The following is a 25,553-nucleotide window of genomic DNA, read 5'->3' on the forward strand; positions in this document are numbered from 1 at the left end:
CAAAATCCTGTCGAGACATTTGTGGCCGTTATAGGTTGTTTTTAAGGAGGACGAGTCTAGTATTTGCATGCAGAAGGGCTCTTGCTCCCCTGAATGCGTGTTACAGGCATTGCACTTAGTTATATTGATCGAGTAATTGCAAAGGCGATGGGCTATTTAAGTGGCTACTTGTTTATGCAGCGTGATTTGCAGCCACAGCTGCTTTCACTTGGCCTATAAATATACCTGTAATAGGACCCCTCTTTTAGTTTAGCCTCCTCTGCTTAAAAGGTAGACCTAAGCACGAGCCAGTTTGCCAGGTTAAGCTTTAATGCTGTCGTCTGCTTTTTTTTTTTTTCTTCCCAATAGCTCCATTTCTGATTTGGAATTAGTTCATCATTACAGAATCACAGAATCACAGAATCTTCTAGGTTGAAGGAACTGTTTTGATCGCATCGGGTAACAAAGCTAATAACGGTGTTTAATGCAAAACAGCTTTCTTTTTAGTCTAATTCTTCTAGCATCATTTTTAAATCAAAGCAAAAAAAAAAAAAAGTGTTCTGTGGTCAGCCTTGTGTAGAAATACCCCTTTTATTGAGCCAACCTCATGCCTAAGATGGTGAGTTCAATGGCAGCTGGGGGCATCCAGCACAGTGTTATGGTGGGTACCACGGCTGGGACCAAGTCCTCTGCTGGGAACCACTCAGCCCCACATGGGAGGAGGGGTGGCAGCAAGGCTTGTAGGTGATTGCATTCGCTGTCTGCAGCAGCAAATGGCTTTGTCCTATGTCATGAGACATGGTGGAGTGAAGTCAGGGCACCTCACTAAAAATCCTGGAGGAGATGTGATGCCTGTGAGTCCTCAGGACCATGATTAAGGATGGAAGGGGAGTGGGGCTGCTGGGAATGGAGGAGAGGGCATTGTCGGGGCTCTCGGTGCTGATGGAGGGCAGTGTCTATGTTGTGGGGAGAAGGACAACATTTTTCCATGTTCAACTATTTTGGGAAGTGAAGATCAGAGAAAAACCTTTCCGTGAATACCAGAAAAACATCTTTCCAAACCCCTTCTAGCTTACTCCTATGGCATCTTATATCAGTCGTTTAGCCAGGATTTGGGAGGGAATTAAAGAATGTTAAGGAGCCTTTTGAGAGACTCAATTTGGCGCTCCCCAAGTTCTGGCAAATGGCTTGGGGCTGGAAGGTGGTGGCAGGCAATGGTGTCGCTCCCAGGGCTCACCTCTCCTCTCTCCAGCTCAGCCATGGAAGAGGCATTTCCCTCCTGTTCCTGGCCTTGGTCTCAGGCAGCGTTTGCTGCTGAGGAGAACAGGCAATCCACGGTGTTCTCCCTGAACAACGGGATCTGGGAGATGAAGGAGGGCGAGAGAAAGTGATTAGTCCTGAATCATAGAATCATAGAATCATAGAATGGTCAGAGTTGGAAGGGACCTCAAAAATCATCGAGTTCCAACCCCCCTGCCCTGGGCAGGGACACCTCCCACCAGACCAGGTTGCTCCAAGCCCCATCCAGCCTGGCCTTGAACCCCTCCAGGGATGGGGCAGCCACAGCTTCTCTGGGCAACCTGTTCCAGTATCTCACCACCCTCATAGTAAAAAATTTCTTCCTGAGGTCTAATCTGAATCTTGCATGTTTTAGTGTAATTGACATTGATTTAACTGGTGCTTTTTTAAGAGGTGGAATTCAATACAAAACGAAGTGCCAGTTGAGATCTTGCAGGTCCCTGGTAGTGGGACAGTGCCAAACTGCAGCCGTTTCGAGGCGGTGGGGACCGAAGCAGCACAGGTCCGTTGCTGTGCCATGTCCCTCCTGCTCTGGAGGAGAGGACCAGGCTCCTGGGCCATCCGCCCCACGGAGCAGGAAGCATTCAGCTCGTCAGCCCCAGCCTCCTCATCCTCTCCCTTACCCAATTTATTGCAAGCCACCCCCTGATGAAAACGAGCGCGGTGGTGGAGGAGGCAGGTCCCGTTCATCCCCGTGGCCGTGCCCCACACTGGAGGTGTTGTGCTGGTGGATCACATCCTCTGTGTTTCCCTCCGACAGCAGCCTGACCTGCAGTCCTCCCAACAGGCATGGCAGGTCCTCCTCAAGCGGAAAAAACAACCCCCCCAGCTGGAGGTATCTCATTTTTCAGATCTTCAGTGCTGAAAAACCAAATCATTGTCCTGTCATGCCTGTAATATTGCCTCCCATGGTTACAGCACATACCAAGCTTCGTAGCTAGGCAGAGAACCGGCCCGCATTTCTCCCCATAGACTGTTATAAAAGCCAATTAGGCTGTTAATTAATTTTCCTCCTTTTTTTTTTTTTTTTTCTCCCTTATGCACAAGGGGAAGCAGTTAAAAGTCTCCCCTAGCTACATTATGTAAATTTTCAAGGAAATTCTCCCTGAATTGCAATTCAGCGGGTTTGTTGTTGAGAATGTCACCTGACTCCAGCACATCTGACTCCAGCACATAAGAGAGGAGTTAACAGGGCAGGGTCACTCACGGAAGGCACAATGTCTCATTAGGTGTGTGGAGAAGGGGGAGAAGCTCCTGGGCTCCTCCCGGGGCGTTCCTTTGCGGTGGCGGCAGCAGCAGCAGCGTGTGTGTAGGCGGGTGAAGGCGAGAGGAGGAGGGAAGCGGTCACGGTCCAGACCATCCTGCTAATATTTATTCGGCTCTAACCATTTCCCAGCCCAGGCTGTGTCTTGACTGACAGCTTTGGGGACAAGCAGAGCGTCACAGAATGCCTACGCTGGCAGATACTGAGCAGTCAGCCAGGAAGCGGCGAGGTGCAGAAACCAAATGAACCCTATGCAAATTCAAACCTCTGCTTAAGCAGCTTTTGCTAATAAAGCCCCTCGACATTACTATGTACAGAAGAAGACACTGCAATAGTGGTATTTTCAGTTTTGTATGCATTTGTATGCAGTCAATTTTCCTCTGCTGATTTTGTCATGCCTAATGTGTGTCCCCTCCTACGGGATGTTCCTGTTGAAACATACGGGAGCTCAACATACAAGGGTTTGGCTTGGATGTGTGATATGTTCTGGTGCTGTGTGCCCAGGCCCCCAGAGAATGAAGAAAAGGGGACCAGCATGAGCACTTCGGTAGGCAGGTTGTACCTGGAGCTGGCTCCATGTTCCTCGCAGAAATCCTCACTGCTTTTGCAGGAGATGGTCACAGGAACTCCACGTCCTTCCTCAGCAGAGTATTCCCTCTCCTCTAACAGACTTGATACAACCCCACAGCTGGTTTCTAGCTGCTCAGATGTGATGAGACTCTGAGCTCCTTGTATATGGAGACCCTCTTTCCACGTGGAAATGTTACCCAAAGATATTTGGTAATGCTCTGGTGCTGAATTCCAATGATGGAAAGGGAGTCTGAGACTCTGAGCTCCTAGTATATGGAGACCCTCTTTCCACATGGAAATGTTACCCAAAGATATGTGGTGCTGAATTCCAATGATGGAAAGGGAGTTCAGCAAAATTTATTAGTAGCAGAAGTGCCAAAGCATCTTGGGAAAGGATATTGCTGGTTTCCAGAGGCACAGAGAGGCTGAACACAGATCTGAGTCTCCCTGAAGATGGTCACAGGAACTCCACGTCCTTCCTCAGCAGAGTATTCCCTCTCCTCTAACAGACTTGATACAAACCCACAGCTGGTTTCTAGCTGCTCAGATGTGATGAGACTCTGAGCTCCTTGTATATGGAGACCCTCTTTCCACGTGGAAATGTTACCCAAAGATATTTGGTAATGCTCTGGTGCTGAATTCCAATGATGGAAAGGGAGTTCAGCAAAAATTATTAGTAGCAGAAATGCCAAAGCATCTTGGGAAAGGATATTGCTGGTTTCCAGAGGCACAGAGAGGCTGAACACAGATCTGAGTCTCCCTGAAGCTGACCCACTGATTCTGCTGAGATTTGCTTGTGGAGTAGCACGGTGTGATCCAGCTCAAAGGCTTCATCAGAAATAACGAACACACAAATTCTTGCCTTGTTTGCATTAGGGTTTAATATCTCTTTTTGCTAATTGTAAGCTATAGGATACTGAATCATTCTGACCTCTGTTTTTAGGAAAAAAAAAAATAAAGGGTCATATTTGTGGACTAGCTCAAGCAGGAGCCTTCTGTTGGAGTCTAACAATGGAATTTAGAGTAGCACAGTACAGCATAGCATAGTTCCAGTTGGAAGAGACGTGCAGGTTTGGTCTGCTGTGACAAATGCTTTGAGTTGGATTAGACCAAATGCCCTCTGTAGGTCCTGTCCAGCATAAGGATCCTAAATGCTGTGAGAAATTTCTTGCAAAATGAGTGAAGACATGAATTCAAAGTGAAATGGGTGTTTGGCCATCACTCCTTGATAGAAAACTCGACTCTGCAGTCTGGCCGCCCGCTCAGCTCCATTTCATCCACTTTGAACATGTGCTCTGGGAGGGAGCGCCCGTGTCTGCAGGGGCAGCAGGGCAGCCACATCTCCAGCCTCTTTCCCTGGCTTTTTTTCCCCCCACGCACCCCCTGCATCACACCATCCACATCCCTTGAGCCATGGAGACAGTAATAATACGTTCCCCAAACTCGTCTGTGATTTCTTATCCCTTGGACCTCAAGGTAGTAAAGATCTGGGATGGTTCTTCTTCTACTCGGTACCCAAAGCCTGAACAAAGTCTTGAATGAACAGTTATTTGGCAGCAACCACCGTCGCAGCAGCTTTTTGTAGGTTATCTTAATGGGTTTATCACCCTGGACTAAGCCCTGACCATCTGTTCTATCCTCTACTTATGAATGCAGAAAAAGCTAATTCATGATTGCATCATAAAAAAGTAAAATATACATGATTTAAGAGTAGGGTATGTCAGGCTTCACACTCCGACTGCAGGAAATTGCTGTCCCTTCAATGGACCGACTTCCCTGAGAGCACTTTGCCTCTTTCCCAGCAACAGGAATTCCTGAGGAGCGGGGCTCACCAGACCGGCTTTTATCCCCACTTATTCATCTTAAATGTGTTTTTAAATTTGGGATTCACATAAGTGCAGTTATGAACCTTCTTTCCTTCTCTCTTAGGTGAGGCACAAAAGATTTATTGTCAATGCATTTTCCAGTCAGGGAAAGCACAAAAACATGCTCCTTAAAAATTACCCCCAAATTCCACTTTTCCTGCGTCCCACTTTTGCTGTGGTGCAGGCATGGCTGGTAGATCTGTGGGGTAACTCATCTCACTGCAGTGCTCTCCGTTTAGAAGACAGGCAGAAAGCTCAGGGGGGCTGAGTGTGCACGTCCTGCTTCTTATGAATGACCCCAGATTCTTTTGTACAGCTGCTGTCCGAGCCACCAGCGGCGGTAATGGTTTATACTGGTTTAGCTGGGAGTTCAAGTTCTGCTTCGCTTGTGTTGTGTGGGTAAGGACTCCTGGCAGCCTCTGTCCTCTGGAAATCTTATACTAAAAACTGGATGCAATCGAACAAGTCAAGGGGCTGAGAGTAGTATCTTGGTCCTCTGTATTTTTTATGGGGTAAATCCTTCTGCCATCAGCACCTCTGCCCCGTGTGAAGTGTTGTGCCCTGGGTCTGCAGCAACTTCTGCAGAGCTTTCAGCAGCCCTAAAGACTGACCCATCTCGAACACGTGGCGGGCTCCCTGCAAGGCACACCTGTCTCCTGGCCAGACAGCCAGGCTGGATCAGGAGATCTGGACCTTCTCAGGGTGGCATAATGACCAAATCCTTTATTGCAAAAGGAAAATGCGTATTTTGCTGTGATGGCATATGCTGACTTGACTATGGGCGGTTTTTTTTGCTTATTTTCAGTCTTCTGAAGGAAAATAGGTACTGCCAATGAGTTGTTGGGGAGAAGACTCTTGTATAAACCAGCAAGAGAGCTATGAATATAATAAATGTATTAGTGCACTCTTCTATCTTAACTAAGTTGGCACACCAGCCCGTAAATGTCTGCTGCCTCTGCACTGTCTCCATTTTGACACTCCGTGTTGATAATCAGCTGGATTTATAGAGAAATGAATCATGCAGTAGAAGAGGTGAAGATTCATGCAAAGGAGCTATGAATGAAATAATGTCACCATTCAAACCCCATATTTACTAGTAAAAGACTTTTTTGGTTTTCCCTGAAGTCAAGTTTGATGTCAAAAATAACAGAATAAAAGTTCCTCTTGGATGGGAAAAGAAACACCCGTTTTGCTCTAAGAGCTTTGGATTCTTCTCAGGGTCTAGAGTTAATCAGTGACAGAGATTTACCGGAGGAAGAGCTCGTTTCGATGTCCACTATGTCAGGGAGCACACAGTTTGAGGGAGTGATGTTCTGCCCTTGCTGCAGCTCAGCAGTGGGCAATAGGAAACTATTTGAAACGTGTTAATTCTGTAAATTACACAGCAGTCGTTCCCTGCCAGCCTGAAGATAAAACCAGTGTAAGTTAACCTCAGTGCTCCTACTGCTCAGGGATCAAGGGCAACAGAAGGGAAGTGTGGAAGTGCTGTACAGCTGCAGCCAGAGGTCTGTGCTGCCTCTGCATCTGCTTGGGGAAAACCAGAAGAGTCCACTTCTGCAGCGAGGCACCTGCTTGAGGAAAACCAGAAGAGTCCACTTCTGCAGCGAGGCGTTCACCAGAAGCACCCTCAGAAACAGGTCCCAGCCAAAAACTGCTCTGAAGAGCCTGGAATTGTCCACTGCAAATCCATTGAGTCACAATGGTTCGGGCACACACCAAACCAGCAAAGACAGAGAAGTGTGCAGGGTCAAGACATTAGATTCCCTCATACCAAAGGCTCTGTTGCAACTTGACATCACGTTGGCGGTGCCACCAATGTCGGTCTGCTGCTTTGCTGGTTCATCTTCACTGGAAAGTTAGAAATCACGTCTGACCTTTCATCAGCACAATCCAGTTTTGTATTTCTTGATATGCAGATGTGCTGTATGTAAAACATTGTGTTTTCCAATGCCAAGTCAAAACCAAAATTCTTTTTAATGAACATGTATGGCAGGGGTGAGTGTGTGTGTGTGAGAGTGTGTCATCTCCAGATGCCTTGGAACAGACCATGCAATAAAGAGGAGCTGAGTGGGGCAACTACCTAAGTTCAGCACAGTCAGCATGAAGTTCAGCAGTTCCAGTGAACCAGAGGAACCAAGGCTACAGTGTCTTCACGCGAGCTTCTCTTGGAAGCACAGACATCACAGGAAGGACAACTGAGAGGTGCCTCTTTCAAACCATGATCCACAGTCCTCATCACTGCCCTGGGATAATCCCCTGCACGCCCTCTCTTTCAAGAAGCTGAGACTGTCTGCTTTGGTTCTCATTCTGCACAGCTGCTGGCCATGATGCCTACTTCTGTGTAATTGCCCAGTGGTTACAGCTGTGGAGGAATGAACCTCCCTTCAGCTCCTGTCTTTGCTTAAGATAGCTTTTCACCTTGCAGGAGAGTTCTAGGTAGGGTCCAGTTCCTCCATTGTACAGTAGACATGCGGTAAACTCTAAGAACATTTCTGGCAGACCCAGATTCTCTTCTCCCAAAGGAAAAACCTGTTACTCCTAATATTGGGCTGAAGAGGTTGCCCCACTTTTTTTGTTTCTATAGTCTATAAATCCTGCATTCTTTTCTACCTGATAGCAGAGCTTCAAAAAGAGGGACGAAGAAGTGGCCAGAATATACCCTGGCAATTAGGTAGCTGCAGACTGGTTCATTCAGGATTAGAAAGGCATCAAGCCTGACTCCTTCCGTGTCCTGACTGACTGATCTGCCCACGAACGATGATGTGAAAGGAAATAGGAGGCCCTTCCCCTCCCATCTGCTCAGGTAGGTGATCCCTTCACTCAGGCATGGCCCAAGCCACATGGTGTATGCTGGGCATGTCCTGGGAATATTCACCCAGCTGAGACCTCCAGAAACTTCCAAATGTTTTGTTTTCAGACTCAGGTGTGGAAGGAGTGTGTCAAGGCTGGGGGAGTTCTTCACCAGGGCATGGGCACAGCTGCAGGTCCCCAGGAAGCATCAAATAAAAAAAGCGGGGCTTCTCTTGACTTAGTTGACCACAAAACTGCAAGTTTTAAAGCAACAATTTGGAATTCAAGTGGTTATATTCTACCTCAATCTTATTTCTGACACCCAAAACACACGTATTGCAACTTTGAAGTGACAGAACTCAGTTAATACAAAGCTGAAAATTGTGAAAGACATAAAACAACCCTCATCCAGCATTTTTGGATCATCAGATTCTACATTACACAAGATCATATAGTTTTTTTGTTTTGTTTTGGTTTGGTTAGGTAATAATTTTATGTAAAGCAAGATTATATGTCTAGAATAGAGGTTTCCCAGTTTTTATTTTGAAAAACTTATATTCTGTCCTCTTTTTTATATTGACTTTTATTAGAAACAACAGAAATTGCTTTGTTTTTTAAGACCTTCTCAAACAGAGTAAGTCACACTTTGACATTATGGTTCCAATACAAAATAATGAAATTCCAACGTAGGAAAGCTATACAAAATGAGAGCTAGTAGGAAATTAATCCTTATTTTACTTCCATTTCCTGCACTTTCAAAGTTGCAGGTTTCTATACCCGATCATGCCTGTCAGTGAGAGAATATCCCTTTTCATCAGCCCCCGACCTGCTACACAGCAACGATAAGACACACATCCTCACCTGCCACTCAGCTCTGCTGGCGTAATCATCTGTTTTGTTTCCAGAGTTCTTTTTCATTCTGATGTTGAGAATACTACTGAACAGGAGGTAAAAAAAAAAACACTATGAATGTGTGGCCATATAAGTGAATTTACAACAGAAAGATAAAATGTTCCCCAAAGGGCTAGTGGCAAATGGTGCTGCGTGTCAAGGAGGAAGGAGGGGAGCGGTGGGATCACGCTCATAAGCACTAATGAATACAACAGACACAGACCTCCACAAACCAAAGCAAAGTCACTGTGCATACGTAAGCATTAAAAATCTAAAAGAACACAGACCCCCAAATTTTTGTATCACGTTTTTGGTGGGCAGGAAGTGAACACCTTGTCGTTGGCGTTCTGGTCTCCTGAAATTCGGTTTGGCACAGTGTTGTCTGCGTTGGCCTAACGTCTGTACGGGGCTTTGTCTCAGTTTTTCACAGTAAGGTCACTCAGCAGTGGTACTCCCCAAAATACTCCAGTACATTCCTGGCAGCTTCACCAGAAAACATTCACTAGAGGGTTCTAGCCAGTGTTTTACCTCTCGTAGATGCCCCACCACACTTCAGCAACACCACATCAGCCAAGGCAGCAAGAAAGACAAATTCCCTCACTAAAACTGCTGCCTTCTCAGAGCCCATTTTATCTTCAAGTGAAAAGTAAAAAATTTAAAAGGAGATCACAAGCAATAACTTATCAATCATCTGTCTTCCCTCTGCCAGGACAAACAGTATTTACTTTCATCCAGAGTACACTATTATCTGTAATTATTAACCCTCCCAAGAAATATAAATGTGATGTTTTCTGTAGAGGCTGAAAGTATACTGTTATCTTAGTTCTTCTAATTCTCAGTTCTTGGATTATTTCATACAAAAAACCTGTCTAGTTGATTTTAGGTGACTTGTTACTTCACCAAATGTCACACTTTCTTTCTTCATGGACATATAATTCCTATAAGGATGCATGGGAGTTGAAGGAATGTAAGAAAAAGAGAATATAGTGTATTTTGGAAATAATTTAAACCTGTTAACCTATTTAATGAGCATTATAATGTTAACACATATCATATATTCTTCACCTACTAAATTTTAATCTGTAGTTTCCTAGTTTAGTCTAAAAATAGTACAAAAAAATTAACAAAATTTCTAACTATTGAAGTTGATTATCTAAAATGTTTAATTAAACATTTAGGACAGCATACCAGATCTGCTTCTTTTTGATAGCCGGACCTCACATTTCATACACATTAGCACTGCAAACATTTTTAAAACAGTTATTTCGGTGAAAGTTGTCAAGATGATTAAATATGTTTGTACTGATCTGCCTCTGCACTTCTTTGTTTCAGCAAGGAGCCCGGCTCAAACATCAGATCTACAATATACTGTTTAGGAGGAAGCAGAAGCCCAGCTATTCCTTGAGGAGAGTCATCAACCAATTCAACTTCATTCCACGCTCTGTTATAGTCACCACGAACTAAACTGCAGCAAATGCCAATTCTGTCTGCTATCACCTGGAAAGGAAAGAGAGAGGAGTTAATCACAGTTAATAGAGGTACCTTCTGTGACATACAGCAAGGCCAAGAGATGCTTAAAAAGAAAACAAATATCTGAAAGACCAAGAGCTCTCTTGAAACGGACTTTGTAAACCTCTAAAGTGTTCCAAACTGCAAATCTTTAGTGTTGGTTTTGCTTAGAATGTGTAGGCTTTTAAAGGTTATTTCTACCCTATTCTATGCACAAGATGAAAAATATTCGTTTTAACTCTTTTCAGACACTGATACATTTGTTTATCGGCCGGTTGATGGAAGACTTATTTCTGAGTAACATTTGGAAGAACTGTCTATCCGAGCGATGAGGTGTAGGTCCCTTGCACACATAGAGCTAGGAGGAAATATTGAGTGCAAAAATGCACCATTGTTGTCAGTGTAAGCGTGGGGGCTGCTGCTTCTCTCCCAGGCACATCCCTGCTCCTCGGCCCCGGGAACGGGGGAAGCAATGAAACGCGAGGCAAGCGCCCGTGAGATGAAACACCTGCCCTCTGACACACACCTAATGGCTTCCAGCTCGAGATGAAACACCTGCCCTCCCTCTGACACACACCTAATGGCTTCCAGCTACACCACGGCTTTCTCAGAACACAGCTGCTGTGGGGGAATGAAATCCTGAAAGATTTTTAACTTGCTACAAGGGTGTTCATTGCTTAGACTGCCGTGGCTGTAAGAGAGGGGATCTGTCCCTACAAAAGTTTCTTAGGAGGATACGTGGGCATCAGTGCTGCTCCAGCACATTGAATCATGCCCTCAGACCTCCACAAAATATTTTGGAAACTTTCTGTCCCCATGGATAGCACAAATTTAGGATTGTGCTCTTTCTCCTGTTCCCTAGGTCCTTCCCGCTTAGTGCCCTTGCTTCTCTTTCCCTCCAAGAAGGAGAAGAGCCCAGCTACCCAACAGTCCTGTTTCCTAGGTCCTTCCTGCTTAGTGCCCTTGCTGCTCTTTGCCTTGCCATCCAAGAAGGAGAAGAGCCCAGCTACCCAACTCCCTAGGTCCTTCCCGCTTAGTGCCCTTGCTTCTCTTTCCCTCCAAGAAGGAGAAGAGCCCAGCTACCCAACAGCCAAGGAAAAAGGATGTGACAGTTCAGTGTCTGCACCAGTACAGCTTCACATGAAGACAGAAGAAATGAATCCTCCCAGTCTAAGAAACCAGAACACAAAAGCTGTTATATACTATCATAGAATATTGGAGAGGTACCAAATAAAAAATTGTCCCATCAAGTTTACATTTGCAGCACGGAAAAAAAAAAAGGAAGCTGCATAATTCAATATTTTACAGTTTACAGAAAATGTAAAATGTTTTGACTTCCAATCAAATATTTTGGCTTTTTGCCATTTATCAAGTATTCTGCTGATATCACTTAAGACAATTTAATGAAAACAAGAATGTTTATAGAAAGAAGCGATGCTGGCTTTCATTCACTGGGAGAGCAACTTTGCCAGTGAAAAATTACTTCAGCGTATACAAAAGATTTTGCATGAGTATAAATATTATATTATACTGCTGCAAGTATCCTTTAGTTTATAATATCCACTTAACATCAATATGTTGTGTTATAAAATAAATGTTAAGGTACCTTGAAAAGTAAAGCCCTGTGGCAGAATGTCCCTTTTTTGACTTTCCCGATGGGCACAACGTTGCTTTTCAGTTCAAATTCTATTTCACTCATGTGCAGCTCCCAGCTGAAGTCATGCACTTTGTCTCTTTCAATGGGGCCACCCATCTTGTCCGCAACAAACCTGTTTCAATGTACACCGGGACCAATTACATCTGTAATTCCTCTTGAATTTATGACAAAAATACAGTGAAATGAAATGTTTACAAGCAAGAAGTGAATGACATATAGGACTCTAATACTTTTGCTATTTTGCTTTAATTATTTTATTTAGTAACTCATATTTTAAATATATGTTAAACACAGGCAGCCATAGCTCGGGTCATTCACATGTGTCACAGACCTGTCAGGAGATTCTGGAGAGGTCTAGGGTAGCCACAAAGTCCTCAGAGGAAACCACCACTGCCAGTGTAATTACTGAGGAACTCATTCAGAAGCTAACATCTTCTTTACATCATCTTTACAACTAACCGGTGACGTGAGCTATGGATTACCATCCCCAGCCCTTCCATCTGTTTCCAATAGCAATAAAGGTGTGAGAATATGGATGACAAAAATGAAGCCATAGGTAATGATCCCAACACAGGAAAGCAACTACATCCAGGAAGGGTACTTCAACTTCTGCGTGTGCTTTCTTACAATATGTATGACAAAGCTATAAGTAATTATCTCAACGTAGGAAAGCAGCTATATCCAGGAGGGGTACTTCAACTTCTGCGTGTGCTTTCTTATTCAGGGTTTTGTTTACAGTTGGACTCGATGACCTTAAAGGCCTTTTCAACCTAAGTGGTTCTATGACTCCATGGCTGTACCAATGCCCACATCTGGGGGGTGAGTGGCAGGGATTTATCCATTGAACAGAATGGCTCAGTCAAAGAAACTGAAGATCAGGAGTCAGAGTCTGTGCCAGCGCTGCCAAAACGTGTCTTTAGGGTGATTGTGCACCCCCAGGATCACACCCCTACCTCCTTGTGTGCACCTTCACCTCCACCATCCATGGCCCCTGTGTGTAAAGACCTTTGTTGCTCAAAGTGTCCTCAGCCACAGGCACAAGTGTTACTGAGGGTTCTCAATCCAGAGAAGCTGTTGCAGAGCTGACATGGGAATCACAAGCCACTGCTTTGGACAGGGAGCTAAAATCCACATCACCTGCTCTGCAGGAACAGGTTCTGTCCTCGTGTCCCGTACGTGCAAGGTGTCCCGGTTTGAAGTAAAACAGAACCAGTTTTCTGTTCTGTAATTTTACATTCTAGCTAGGTCTCTTCTAACTCTCTGAAATTAACAGCCTGTCATGGAGAAAACTGCTCGTTCTCAGAGTGATAAGACTGATGTTAGTGCTCCCTGCCAGGGAATGGTGTGCAGAGAGGCCCTTGCTTATACTCATTGCTATAACAACCAAGGGCAGCCAATTTTGTTATTTGCCCCATTGGAGGGTTGGAAATGGAAAAACATAGAGGGGTCACATCTGTGGGGAGGAGCAGACAGTCCATGGCCAACGTCCGAAGAGGACTCTGTTCGGGGGTGTTCCATCCCATCTGCCCCATGCAGACTCTGTTCATCTGCCTTTGATCCTGATCCGTGTGTTCCTGACTCCAGAGCTGGAACCCAGTTCCCATCTGTTGCCGAGTCCAGTCTGGGACTCCCCCAGTGCCTGCTGGTGACGGGACTGTCATCCTGGGAGCTTGATACGGCTTGGTATATATTGTATCTATTTCATTATTTTCTTCTTTCTGATTTTAATATCAATTCTTCATTAAAGTAGTTTAGTTCATTCTAAACTTCTAAATCTCCTTATCTCTTCCTCTCCTCTCTTTTAGGGGGGGAGGGGCCATCTGTCAGTCTGGTTTTGGTAAATTTGGGCGATACCACAACACAAGGCAACCTCAAAGGCTGTGTTTCTCGCAGAGTGGTGCCCGAGGAGGTACCGGTTGCAGCAGCAGGACGGGCACGGGGAGTTACCCCGGGACAGGCTGGTCGTGGCATCTTGAAGTTGGGCATTACTGGGTGAGGCTGAAGAAGTGGGGGGCTCTGTGGTCGCTTGTGCCTGCAGCCAGCCAAAGCTGGAAAGCAGAGAGCCAGTGCCGTGGGGTGTCCCCTCATGTGCCCCCACTGCCTCCCCGGTGTGTGCAGCAGGAGCTCTGCTCAGGCTGCCCAGGGCTCTGCAGCTGCCTCCTCCTCCTCCTCCTCCTCCTCCTCCACAAAAAAAAAACCCCGCAGAAACCATTCTACTTAAATTTCCCGTGATTGCTTTGCTGGGTTGTGTGTCTGCAAGTATTTCCACTGGGGTGTTTGAAGAGGGGATCTGAAAGAGCGTTTTATGGATTCCACTTTGAGGAAGGCAGCGTGATTTATACACAGCTGGATAGTTAAGGAGGAATATCTGTCCTGTCAAATTCTGCAATCAACGGAAAAGTCATTCCTCATATCACCTTAGACCACTTCATTAAAAATGAAAGTTAGTGAAAGAAACAAATTCTGTGAGACTCAGTGGGATCTGACGCCAAACGCTCCGGATTCAGGAGGTGGCCAGGAAACTGCTCAGATAGTAAAGGTTAAAGGAAGGAGAAGATGAAAGCAGCACGCTGCTCGGAGGTGACAGTGATTGGTGCCCAAGGCCGAGTACTCAGTGTAACTAATGAATCACACATTGATAACAACAGCCTGCACACGCACCGTTGCAAAATTCTGGCACTATTAAATCATCAGGATGTTAATTACCTAAAAACTACACTAGAAAAACGTCCCGTGCTTTTGGCTCTATAGGAAAACAAAATACAAGCGAGTTCCTGTCCCAAGGGGTTTGTTCCCAAGCCAAGTAGGCAAGAGAGGCTGTAAGAGAAAGAACAGACATGATACGTATAAATTGCAATAGTCTCAGCATAGTCTCAGCCCAGCAGCAGGCTCACTCCTCTTCCTTCATGCTATAGATGCTATATGCAGCTGATGTTTTCCTTGGAAAGGATCAGTACAGATACATAAATGTGAAAAAAAAAAAAAAAGAAATTGTCCATATGAATATTTTCAAAATGAGAAATGTCTACCCTTTTGTTGCAAATGATATTTTACTTTAAAAAAATTAATTACAACAAATTTAGAAACAAGAGGCTTAAAATCTAAAATTATGTCAAAATTCTGGACCAAAGCTGATTTGGATTCCGATTAAGGACCAGGAAAATAACAAATTTGGAAAAGTTGTCCTTGGATGAGAAAAGTGTTATTTTACCAGTTCAACTTACTTGCATTATTTATAGAAACACAATTTGGTACTCACTGTGCAAGAGCCACAACCTGTTCCCGGGTAGTAGTTAGAGGCAGAATTGTTTTGGAAGCATCATTGATGTAATCCAGTAAAATGAGGTCAGGTGGTGGAGGCCAATGTGAATGTTTTTGATTTATTTCATTCTGGACTTTAGATATAACCTGTACAATTTCTTTCAGCTTTTCCTCTTCTTTTTTCCCCTTCCCTTTTCTTAGAGAGAAAAAAAAATAAATACACTTATTCAGAATACTGTAATCTCTAAAATTCAAATTCTAACACAATTATTCTCCAACAGGACATTTTAGACAAACTGATTTTGGGGGAAAGGTAGGGAAAATCTTTTCTCTTGATAATGATCAGTCCAAAATCTACAAAGCTGTAGAGAATATTTGTGGAACATGCCCTCAGGAGATGGTTAGGTACCAAGTGACACTAATTCCATATTAATATTCCTGTAAATTCTCATTTTATGTTTGTGTGTGGCTCCTGTATGCTTTTCCCATTCAGGGATTATCTAGGGGAGAAGACACTTACCTAAGTACAGCTACATAATAAAAACAGCAAGTTTTTAGAGAGTATGTAGTAAACATTTTTAGACAGTTACAGTTCGGTTGCATACGGTCATGATTTAAAAATCATGAACTCCCATGAGTTTTTACTGGACAGAGATTTGGGCTTCAAATAAAGGAACAGTCTCGTGAGCACAGCTGAAATCTTGGCAGGCCATGCCAAGCCGTGGGCTCTGGTTGCAAATCCATGTACTTCAAGCATTATACAAACTACAACATGGTTTGTCAGATGAGGATTTTATGAGAGATCTGGTTTTGTTGACTTTTTTCATTGTACATGCTACGTTTTTCACTAATGTTCAGATTTTGTGATCCTGAAGAGGCATCATAAGCACCTAGCAGAGGTAGAAATGAAATGCTTGTTCAGCTCAGCTAGAATATTGTGCATTTCACAAGTTATGAAGCAACTATAACATCAGCATCTTACCAGAGGGGTCATTAAGATCTATACAGTTAGACAGTTTAGGATTTTTCATTTGTGGGAACACATGGAATTTGTGTTTTGTAAGCATGATGTCTTTTCAGCATAGGTCCTGAATAATTCTAATGTGAAATACGACAAAATTTCTTTCCTTTGGTTAACAGTTCTGGCTTATTTTTCAAAATCTAGTTCAGGATTTTTCATTTGTGGGAACACATGGAATTTGTGTTTTGTAAGCATGATGTCTTTTCAGCATAGGTCCTGAATAATTCTAATGTGAAATACGACAAAATTTCTTTCCTTTGGTTAACAGTTCTGGCTTATTTTTCAAAATCTATAATACTTCTGGCACCGTTGGAAGGAAAAAAAAAGAAAGAAATAAAGGACCACTAGTGTACATGGCTCCAGGGCACACTATCATTATTGCACGCTTTTCAAATTATTCTTAAAATTTTACCAATGAACAGCACTCTTAAGATGGAAGGCATTGGGTAAAGCAGAAGGGCATGTGCCGTTATCAGCAGTCTAATTCAAGCAATTTGTCTTTGGAATACTTTGCAAACTTTTCTTTTACCCATTCACCAAAAGCCCTTTTCACAGATTTCATAAAGCACATTTTTTTAGAAGGATAACCAATTAAGATTTAATCTCCAAATTACAGAAAATTCACTACGCTCTTAAATAAACTGTTCTGGTTATTAATTACACTTATACTTGAAAAAAGCAGACAAACAGTTTTCTTTATCTAATGTGACTCTACTTAACTACAACCAGGGGAATTTACGAGGCTGGATTAAACAGCTACCTACTTCTCCATTTATACACTCATTATTACGGTTAAGTATATCCTGTTTAAAAAAAACAAACCCTGAATTATTCCCACCTCTCTGGTGTCTGACTTTTAGGAGGTTTTCAAAACAACAATTTCTGCAAACGGTAGAATCCTTGTTCCTTGGCCATTTTCTATCTTTGTCCCCTGCTCTTCCCTTCTATTCTCCCAGTGCTTTCTTTTATCTGTGAGAAGTGCAGTGCTAAATTGCAGCGCTATAGCAGGAGAATTTGTTCCCTTTTCCTATCTACTTACATGACTCTTGAATCACTCTTATTCTTTCTCATTCTTTCCAGTTTTCCGGAAGAAAAGACCATTTGAACAATGGTTTTGTAGTTTGGTTTTTGAAATTTATCATATTCACCAAAAGCCCTTTTCACAGATTTCATAAAGCACATTTTTTTAGAAGGATAACCAATTAAGATTTAATCTCCAAATTACAGAAAATTCACTACGCTCTTAAATAAACTGTTCTGGTTATTAATTACACTTATACTTGAAAAAAGCAGACAAACAGTTTTCTTTATCTAATGTGACTCTACTTAACTACAACCAGGGGAATTTACGAGGCTGGATTAAACAGCTACCTACTTCTCCATTTATACACTCATTATTACGGTTAAGTATATCCTGTTTAAAAAAAACAAACCCTGAATTATTCCCACCTCTCTGGTGTCTGACTTTTAGGAGGTTTTCAAAACAACAATTTCTGCAAACGGTAGAATCCTTGTTCCTTGGCCATTTTCTATCTTTGTCCCCTGCTCTTCCCTTCTATTCTCCCAGTGCTTTCTTTTATCTGTGAGAAGTGCAGTGCTAAATTGCAGCGCTATAGCAGGAGAATTTGTTCCCTTTTCCTATCTACTTACATGACTCTTGAATCACTCTTATTCTTTCTCATTCTTTCCAGTTTTCCGGAAGAAAAGACCATTTGAACAATGGTTTTGTAGTTTGGTTTTTTTCCTTATTTCTCTAGGGTATGACTATGTTCTGTTCCTTGGTGGAATAAGGTGGTCTTTGACACCTGTCTCTATCCTATTCCTCAGCTCTTCACCGTGTCTGTCTAATATTTATCTCACAAAGAACTGTAGAGTTACCATTGTACAGCTCAGTGATATCAAATATTCAGTAACCATTGCAGCAGACTTCTGATATTTTTTTCCTATCCTCTTTTATCAATGGGAATTACAGAATCACAGAATCACAGAATTGTGGTGGTTGGAAGGGACCTCAGAGATCATCGAGTCCAACCACAAAAAAAAAAAAACCAAAAAAAAAAATAATCTTGGGCACTAGAGCATGCCCTGAAGAAACATGTCTACACGTTTCTTAAATACCTCCAGGGATGGTGACTCCACCACCTCCCTGGGCAGCCCATTCCAATGCCTGACAACCCTTTCAGTAAAGAAATGTTTCCTAATATCTAACCTGAACTTCCCCTGGTGCAACTTGAAGCCATTGCCCCTTGTCCTGACATCTGTAACTTGGGAGAAGAGACCGACCCCCGTCTCTCTACAGCCTCCTTTCAGGTACTTGTACAGAGCGATAAGGTCTCCCCTCAGTCTCCTCTTCCCCAGACTGAACAACCCCAGCTCCCTCAGCCTCTCCTCGTAAGACTTGTGCTCCAGACCCCTCACCAGCTTCGTTGCCCTTCTCTGGACCTGCTCCAGCACCTCAATGTCCCTCTTGTGGTAGGGGGCCCAAAACTGGACACAGTACTCGAGGTGGGGTCTCACCAGTGCCCAGTACAGGGGGACGATCACTTCTCGGGCCCTACTCCCCACACTGTTCCTGATACAGGCCAGGATGCTGTTGGCCTTCTTGGCCACCTGGGCACACTGCTGGCTCATGTTCAGACATCAGAAATAAAAAAACCCACTCCCCTTTCCCAAAGCCATCTTACTCCTCATGAGACACAGGAACATTGCAAAGGAGAACTCCTGGCAGTCAGGAGTCTCCAAGCTGTTTCTGATTCCTGTTGCAACTTCAGCACAGGAGACCAATGGGTCACCAGAGAGCCAGTGTGAGGAAGAATGCAGTCAATACAAGGATCCTACCACCAAAAAAGACAGCCAGGACACCTATTTTCTTTCTTTTTTTGGCATAGCTCAACACCTCAGCTGTCTTTAGAAAAGGAGTAAATGAGCACTGAAAGTATTTCCTTAAATGCTGTCCTGGAACATAGCGTGGAATAAATGCACATTTATCAGTCTACATTAAATATTATCTTTTAGCCCAGTCAATGTGTGTATCAGACACGCAACTGTTTGATCAAAAAAGTCACTATCTGTCTATGCAAATGTATGTCAAACTATCAGCCAGGCACTTCCTTTACATCTAATTCAAACACTTCCAGCAGACAATTACAACTGCCCTTTCTCTTCGCTTTCAACTATGGTTTATATAAAGTAGTATCACTTTTTCAAAACAATGGCTTTAAACTCTGTTCAGTAGTGCTTTCCAAAATAATGATGAACAGAAACATATGATCAAAGGAAAAAATATGTAGGAAAACGTCTAAGCTTGTTTGAGACTTGGAGTAAGATACTGACCTTCAAGTAACTCCCATATATCTCACAAATTAATAATAATAATGATATATGAATTATGGATTCAAAATGAATGACAATGGGGTTATAAATCATACAACTTGATCATGACATTCAAAAGCAATTATTTCATTCTTGAAGAAAGAAGTCTTTGCATCCCTGAAAGTTTATTATGCGAAATTGAGCCAGGTATTTGTTTTTTCCTAAAGAAAATTTTTTGCTTTCCAAAAGTGTCATGGTTGCTAACAGAGCATTTACTGTGTAACTGACATAAATTACAAGCAACCATCCAAAGGTATCCTCATCTCACACTGTAATAAACACACGTATTATCTTGTCTGAACAGTTCTCTGAGCTCTGCATGGCTGCTTGAGACCATGAGACACAGTCTATGACTCCAGAGCATCTTCTGAGATGAAGGATCCCCCACTGGTGCAGAGCAAGCTTAAGTGGGGTTCAATATCTCCCTTTGCCTCCTGCTCCCTTTGAGTAAACTGGCATATGCACAGTGGGTCGTGACCAGAGCATGCTGGGCATCTGGAGGACCTGGTAAATGAGCAGAAGCTAGAATAGGCCTGGGAAGACACTCAAGATGCAGTATCTACCCTTCTGCATCCTGAAACAGGAACCTTCCACAATGCGGTTCATACGATCCCTCTCAGGTATCTACTACAAAATGATTTAAACTGAATTCCAGAAGTGCTTGCAGCCCAAATAATGAGTCAAATGTAAATGTCTGCCTTGAAAGTCAACAACTTTTGTATAGACTTATCTCACAATTTGGGTCCTGCTTTAAGTCAGAACCTCAACCCTTCACAGTCAGTTTTATTTGTAGCTATTATCTGTCAACAATCTACATGTCACTTCTAAACAAACTGATACACATATAATTCAAAATATAATAGCTTAACCCTTTTTCTCTAGTGCTGCTTTTGCTCGGTGAAGACCTTTGTCCAGACAACTCCTGCTCACCACTGACTAGAATTAACAGCCCCGAGGCACGGCCAAGGCCCCCTCCACCATAAAATAAGGAAAATTAGGAGGTCAAGACTGGGAGCCACAGAAACCAGCATGATAAATGATCAGCTCACTAAGTTAGCTAACACAAAAGCAGAGGAGATTTGTAGGTTACATCACATTCCTATCAAGGTCCAGACACCATCCCATTGATAGCAAAGAGGCTCTATGTGGACTGGATTTGGAATCCTGAACATTCCCTTTGAATTAGGCAATTACAGCTGCCTTCTCTGCCAGGCTCTGCCGTGGCTGGGATCGTGCTGCTGTTCTACATAAAGAGTCACCTGTTTGGTTGAGAGACCATCGTTCAGTTTTCTTCCACAGGAGCAAACTAAAGATTAAGCATTTTATATGAAAAGTCATCAAGACAAAGACTAGAACTTTGGTCTCGCCTCTCTCAGATGGGTGTCCTAACTGCTGAAGTAGAAAGCTCTGCTCATTATGCCTCTTCGTTAGTGAACAGCTACAATGAAGCAGAATGAGAGTGCTAAACCCCCAAAACCTTGAGATCAGCCACCTGCAGGTGGGAGGGGCAGCCTCAGATCATTTTTCTGCAAAAGAAGGAAATTAATTTCTTTAATTTCTAACAAGGTTAGAGGTTCTGACCTATTTGTTGTGAGCAGACGTGCCCACCAGATCAGTTCCACACTTCCAGGAGTGCAGGATTATACCCAGTGTATTGTGGGGATCAGAGAGAGACCTGTAAGAGCGAGGCATTTTTTGGCTGGTTGCTGTCAAAACTGGACCAGTTCTGAGCACACCCTTCCCAGCTTTTAGTCATCTGTGGAATTCCACTGGAAGAAATTTAATCTAGAAATAAGGAGGCATGTAGGCAGCGTAGGAGCTTTTCATGGGACAAGGTTCTAAACTGAGAAAGAACTTCAACCCCCAATTTCCCTGTGTCTTGGTTGTCAAGCTGTAAAATGACAGCATTTCACTCCCTCCAAGGGATATTGAAAGGAAAAACAGCTAAATAAATGGGAGATGTTCAAATACAGCATGGGGAGGGAGGATGAATAATGACTAAGGTAGACAAAGGAAGATTACTGCAATTAGGGGGTGAAAGAAAGACTCCGAAAACATATTTAACATTGTATTTGAGCATTTGTATGCCCTTAGCAAACTATCACCATTTTTCACTCAGAATTCTATTTCTAACGTTAGAGCATTGACAACTAGTAAATCTTAAGACAATACCTTGCTCTTTCTCTACTGCTTCTTCTTGAAATAGAAGGCGACACGATAGCCAGTTCATCAAATGAATCTTGTTCCTTCTCCTCTACTGCAAGACTGAAACAGAACAAGATATTTTTGCGTGTTATTTGCAGAGTTAGTATTTGCATGTTAAGCTGTAAAAATGGAGCTCTGGTTTTAAAGGACAGTAAATATAATCTTAGGAAGTATATAAATGAAAGAAATAAGATAACCACTTGTCAACTGGATATTGACTCAGGGATCAGAGATGAAGTATGGAATACCAAATGATGGACAAAAAAGTAACTGAGGAGTGAGACTGCTGCCAAGGTGCAAAGGCAAGAAGCTGTATCAAAGTCAAAGAAAGAAAAGCTGATAGTTAAAGACAACACTAAGGATCAACAAAGAGCATGGAAGTTTCATTTGTCACAGATATTCTCAGACATCTTTACAGTGTCATATACAAGCTTAAAAGGGAAGCTAATGATACTGTAAACGAAATACACGGTGTTGACAGAGAAGAAGGTTTTGAACTTGCAAAATATTGGTGGAGCATTCTTTGATCTGTGGGACTGTTTACAGCAAATGACTCCCAGTTAAACAAGGCCAATAGCAACTTCCTGCATTCAAATGGAAGAAGATTTGTTAGGCTGGCTTCAGCTTCAACAGAGAGGAAATGGACACAGGTTCTTTATCAAGCCCGAAAGCTCCGTGCTTGGCTTTGTCCCCCCTCTTGGGATGTTGTGCTTAAAACTCCAAGCATTTGTTCTGTACAAGAAGATCATCAAATCATGGGTTTCAATGTCAAATGTTGACATTCAGCTTAGTTAACATAATAATCATGGCAGATGACAAGCTTTGTTATAACCAATAAAACACTGAGTGTCCCACCACCAGGAATCAAGGGGTGTTAAATGAACGAGTCTTAACAGCTAAGTTGAATAAATCTTTTCTGTCTAGAGGGAAAAAAAAAAAAGTTATTTTCCAAATTCTTATTTTACAAAATACACATCCCTTGCCTTCTAGAAAATGCAGCACTGCACTGGGATTACAACAGATCTATTTTATATATGTGTCTATATATCTATACTATGTAGTTTGTACTGGAAACAGTGGAAATGATGGAAAAGATGAGCTATTGCAATAAATGCTGGTAGATCAAACACGACTCACTCTTCTTGTGGTTTAGCATTAATGAAGATTACGGCCCGCTGGTCAGTCAGCTCTTGCATACTCAGTTCCTTCAAAGATAAAAATTTCACTCCAGGTTTTATCTACAAGAAAATTAGCATAAAAGATAAGGTGTTCTGTTCAGTTAAAGATGAAGAGAAAAAATATATTGAAAAGATATCTACAGAGTAATTTAAAATTCCTAATCCTTAACAGAAGACTTACACAAGAACTTATAAAGCCATTCAAAATGCCTGAAATTGTTTTCTTCTTCATTTGCTTTTTCTTCATCAATTTTCTCCGAAAAGATTGTTTATAAATTATTGAACTTGTAGTTATTGTTACTATGTCATTCCAAACAGTTCTTGAATAAGTAAATGTTCCTGCCTCTGAAGCCTTTACAAGATAGGAATTTTCAAAAGCAACCAAGTGCTTTAGGACCAGGTATTTCACTGATTTTCGGTAAGATTGGTATTTCTAATTCATTTAGGCATTTTGAAAAGTCCTTCTCAGATTTATACTCAGCACTAATAAGTGATACCGGAGTTAGTCCTTATATATAAACACTGCTTTGTGAGAGAAAGGCTCCTGACCAAGGTGAAAATGTGAACTCTTTACTTCTTTATGTGAAAATAAACAAACAAAAAGTCCACAGGTCATTCAGTGTCAGGTCAGTATTAAGTATATTGCAGGGAAAGAGACCAGAATAACTAAGGTTTGAGAAAGGATCTGGGAAGGAATTTAGGATTAGGAAGAAGATTGCAACTGGGGAATAGCATGAAGAGGATGAGATTTCATCCATGAAGAAAGATAATCAAAAGAAATAAGTATAAAAGCTGGAAAACTTCAGGACAAGAAAACAAAGAATTTTACATTGCCAGAGTCTGGGTTTTGCTAAAGTATTCTTACATTTTTTTAAAGCAAGAAGAAAAATTTACTCTTTCTAAGCAGAGGAATTTATTTAAAGTAGCTTACCTGACCACAATCATAGAATCCATCAGTAATGATATTACTTGATGATAAATATCCCATCCGGCTGTACTTTTGGGAAAGATTGTTATCAAGTAACATTTCCAGAGCAGCTTCACTATAGTTTTTTCTGCGCACCATTGATAGATTAATTTCTTCTAGGATGTCTAAAGCGCTGTTAAACAAATTACAAAGGCTAATTCATCATTAAATACCAATTAATTGTTATTATACAGTTCAGAGTTAGCTTTCAGCATTACAGAGGCCAAGAGAGATTCATTTCCAAGCGCTGGCCTTGTGCCCTCTGGGCCAGCAAGGGGCTGGCTGTGCTGCAGGGAATTCTTTCCCTAGAGGAGGAAATCACCCCAAACTGCTCCAAAGCCACTCCTTTAGGCAGTTTAACTGTGACCTAAAGAAATGCAGGCAGGACACTGCAACGTTTCATCAGAAGAATGTCAGGCACCACGGAGAACTTCAGAAAAAGAAGGATTTAAAAGTAATTAGAAAAGGAATAATGTTCAGAGCTGACCAAGTGATACAATCTCTCTCTTTCTTTCCGTTGCAATTTGCAGGTTGCAGTTGTGCATCACACAACATGGGAATCCTTCTGGTTTAGGACTCTCACTGTGTTTGGAGGAGGCACAGTTGGCAGAGACTTGCTCAACACGGAGGAGCACGGCAACACAAGCAGTTGTGTCAGCACCACCAGGGTGGCAGGAGTTTTGCAGCACGGGGGTAGAAACAAACAGTCGTGTGGGGACATGGGAGGAGAGGAATTCATTTCTTAACCTCCTTGTGGTGCTGAGCCCCACACACTGATAACTTCTGACCTGAAAAGCTAAGGAATAGCTCACTAAGAAGATAAAGGAAGCTGAATCAGGAGACCATAGCACAGGGCAATTCTGGAACTGTTTAGGAATGAAAAAAAAAAAACAGAAAAAATAGAGTTCAGTATATTCATGTGTGTATGTGTGTGTACATACCCAAATTTATATCTGTGTGTGTATATACACACATGCAGACATTCTTCACATCCTAAGGAATTGATTATTTTGATATATATATATATATAAATAAAATGAACTCCATGTTTAGACTGCCCATTTCTCTCTGTGATCTACACAGGGAGCCTCAGCTGTGGACGTTTACAACGTAGACTTATGAAGGTACCTCAGATGAATTCCAGAGGACAAGCTTTTCAGGCGAGGCAAATGGCAACCTTGTCTTTTAGAAGAGAGCAATGGGAGAAAATACTGGAAGAGCAGAACAGGCTATTTGTCATACAGCATACTGCAACAGAGTCAGGTAACCAGCAAGGAAAAATCTTAAAGGGGAAAAAGAATAAGGAAAAGCTAATGTGTTCAGCAGTGTCTAAACCAGATGACATTACAGGCACAATGGCACATGAACCCCCTCGTATGGAGGAAAGACAGGACAAAAATGGACAAATACAGCTGCACCAAAAATTCTGTGAAGACCCAAAAACCGAAAAAAAAAGGACTCATACAGAAATGGAAGCACTGACACTTCCAACTGAAAAGAAAAAGTAAGGGACAAACCCAAAAGACCCACAGGCAAAGCAAGACACAACTGTTCAGGGACCGAAACAAAAATAAATGTTTCATATGCTACAAGTCAGAGAGGAAAATGTAGGCCTATTACTCAATGTGGGAAGAAAACTCATAACAGATGGCACAGAAAAGACTGAAGTGTCTGATGCCTTTTTTGCTTCAGTTTTCATAGAAGAGTTGCAAGCAGATGCCTGGC

At 42.5% G+C, this 25,553-nt stretch overlaps 1 protein-coding gene across 1 annotated transcript in view; it reads right to left on the reverse strand.

Annotated features, from left to right (window-relative positions):
• Positions 1-8,340: 8,340 nt before the first annotated feature.
• ARMC3 (armadillo repeat containing 3) overlaps positions 8,341-25,553 on the reverse strand; it is a 64,827-nt gene continuing 47,614 nt past the window's right edge. The window contains exons 14-19 of the mRNA XM_014945879.1: positions 23,793-23,961; positions 22,821-22,921; positions 21,651-21,743; positions 15,084-15,281; positions 11,774-11,936; positions 8,341-10,155 (exon numbers count right to left, since the gene is read on the reverse strand). Of these exons, the coding sequence (XP_014801365.1) occupies positions 9,946-10,155; positions 11,774-11,936; positions 15,084-15,281; positions 21,651-21,743; positions 22,821-22,921; positions 23,793-23,961 (934 nt within the window). The 3' untranslated portion in view covers positions 8,341-9,945. The remainder of the gene's footprint in view (positions 10,156-11,773; positions 11,937-15,083; positions 15,282-21,650; positions 21,744-22,820; positions 22,922-23,792; positions 23,962-25,553) is intronic.

This window comes from Calidris pugnax, unplaced genomic scaffold, assembly GCF_001431845.1.
Source record: "Calidris pugnax isolate Ruff unplaced genomic scaffold, ASM143184v1 scaffold19, whole genome shotgun sequence".
In the NCBI taxonomy this organism is placed as follows: Eukaryota; Metazoa; Chordata; class Aves; order Charadriiformes; family Scolopacidae; genus Calidris; species Calidris pugnax.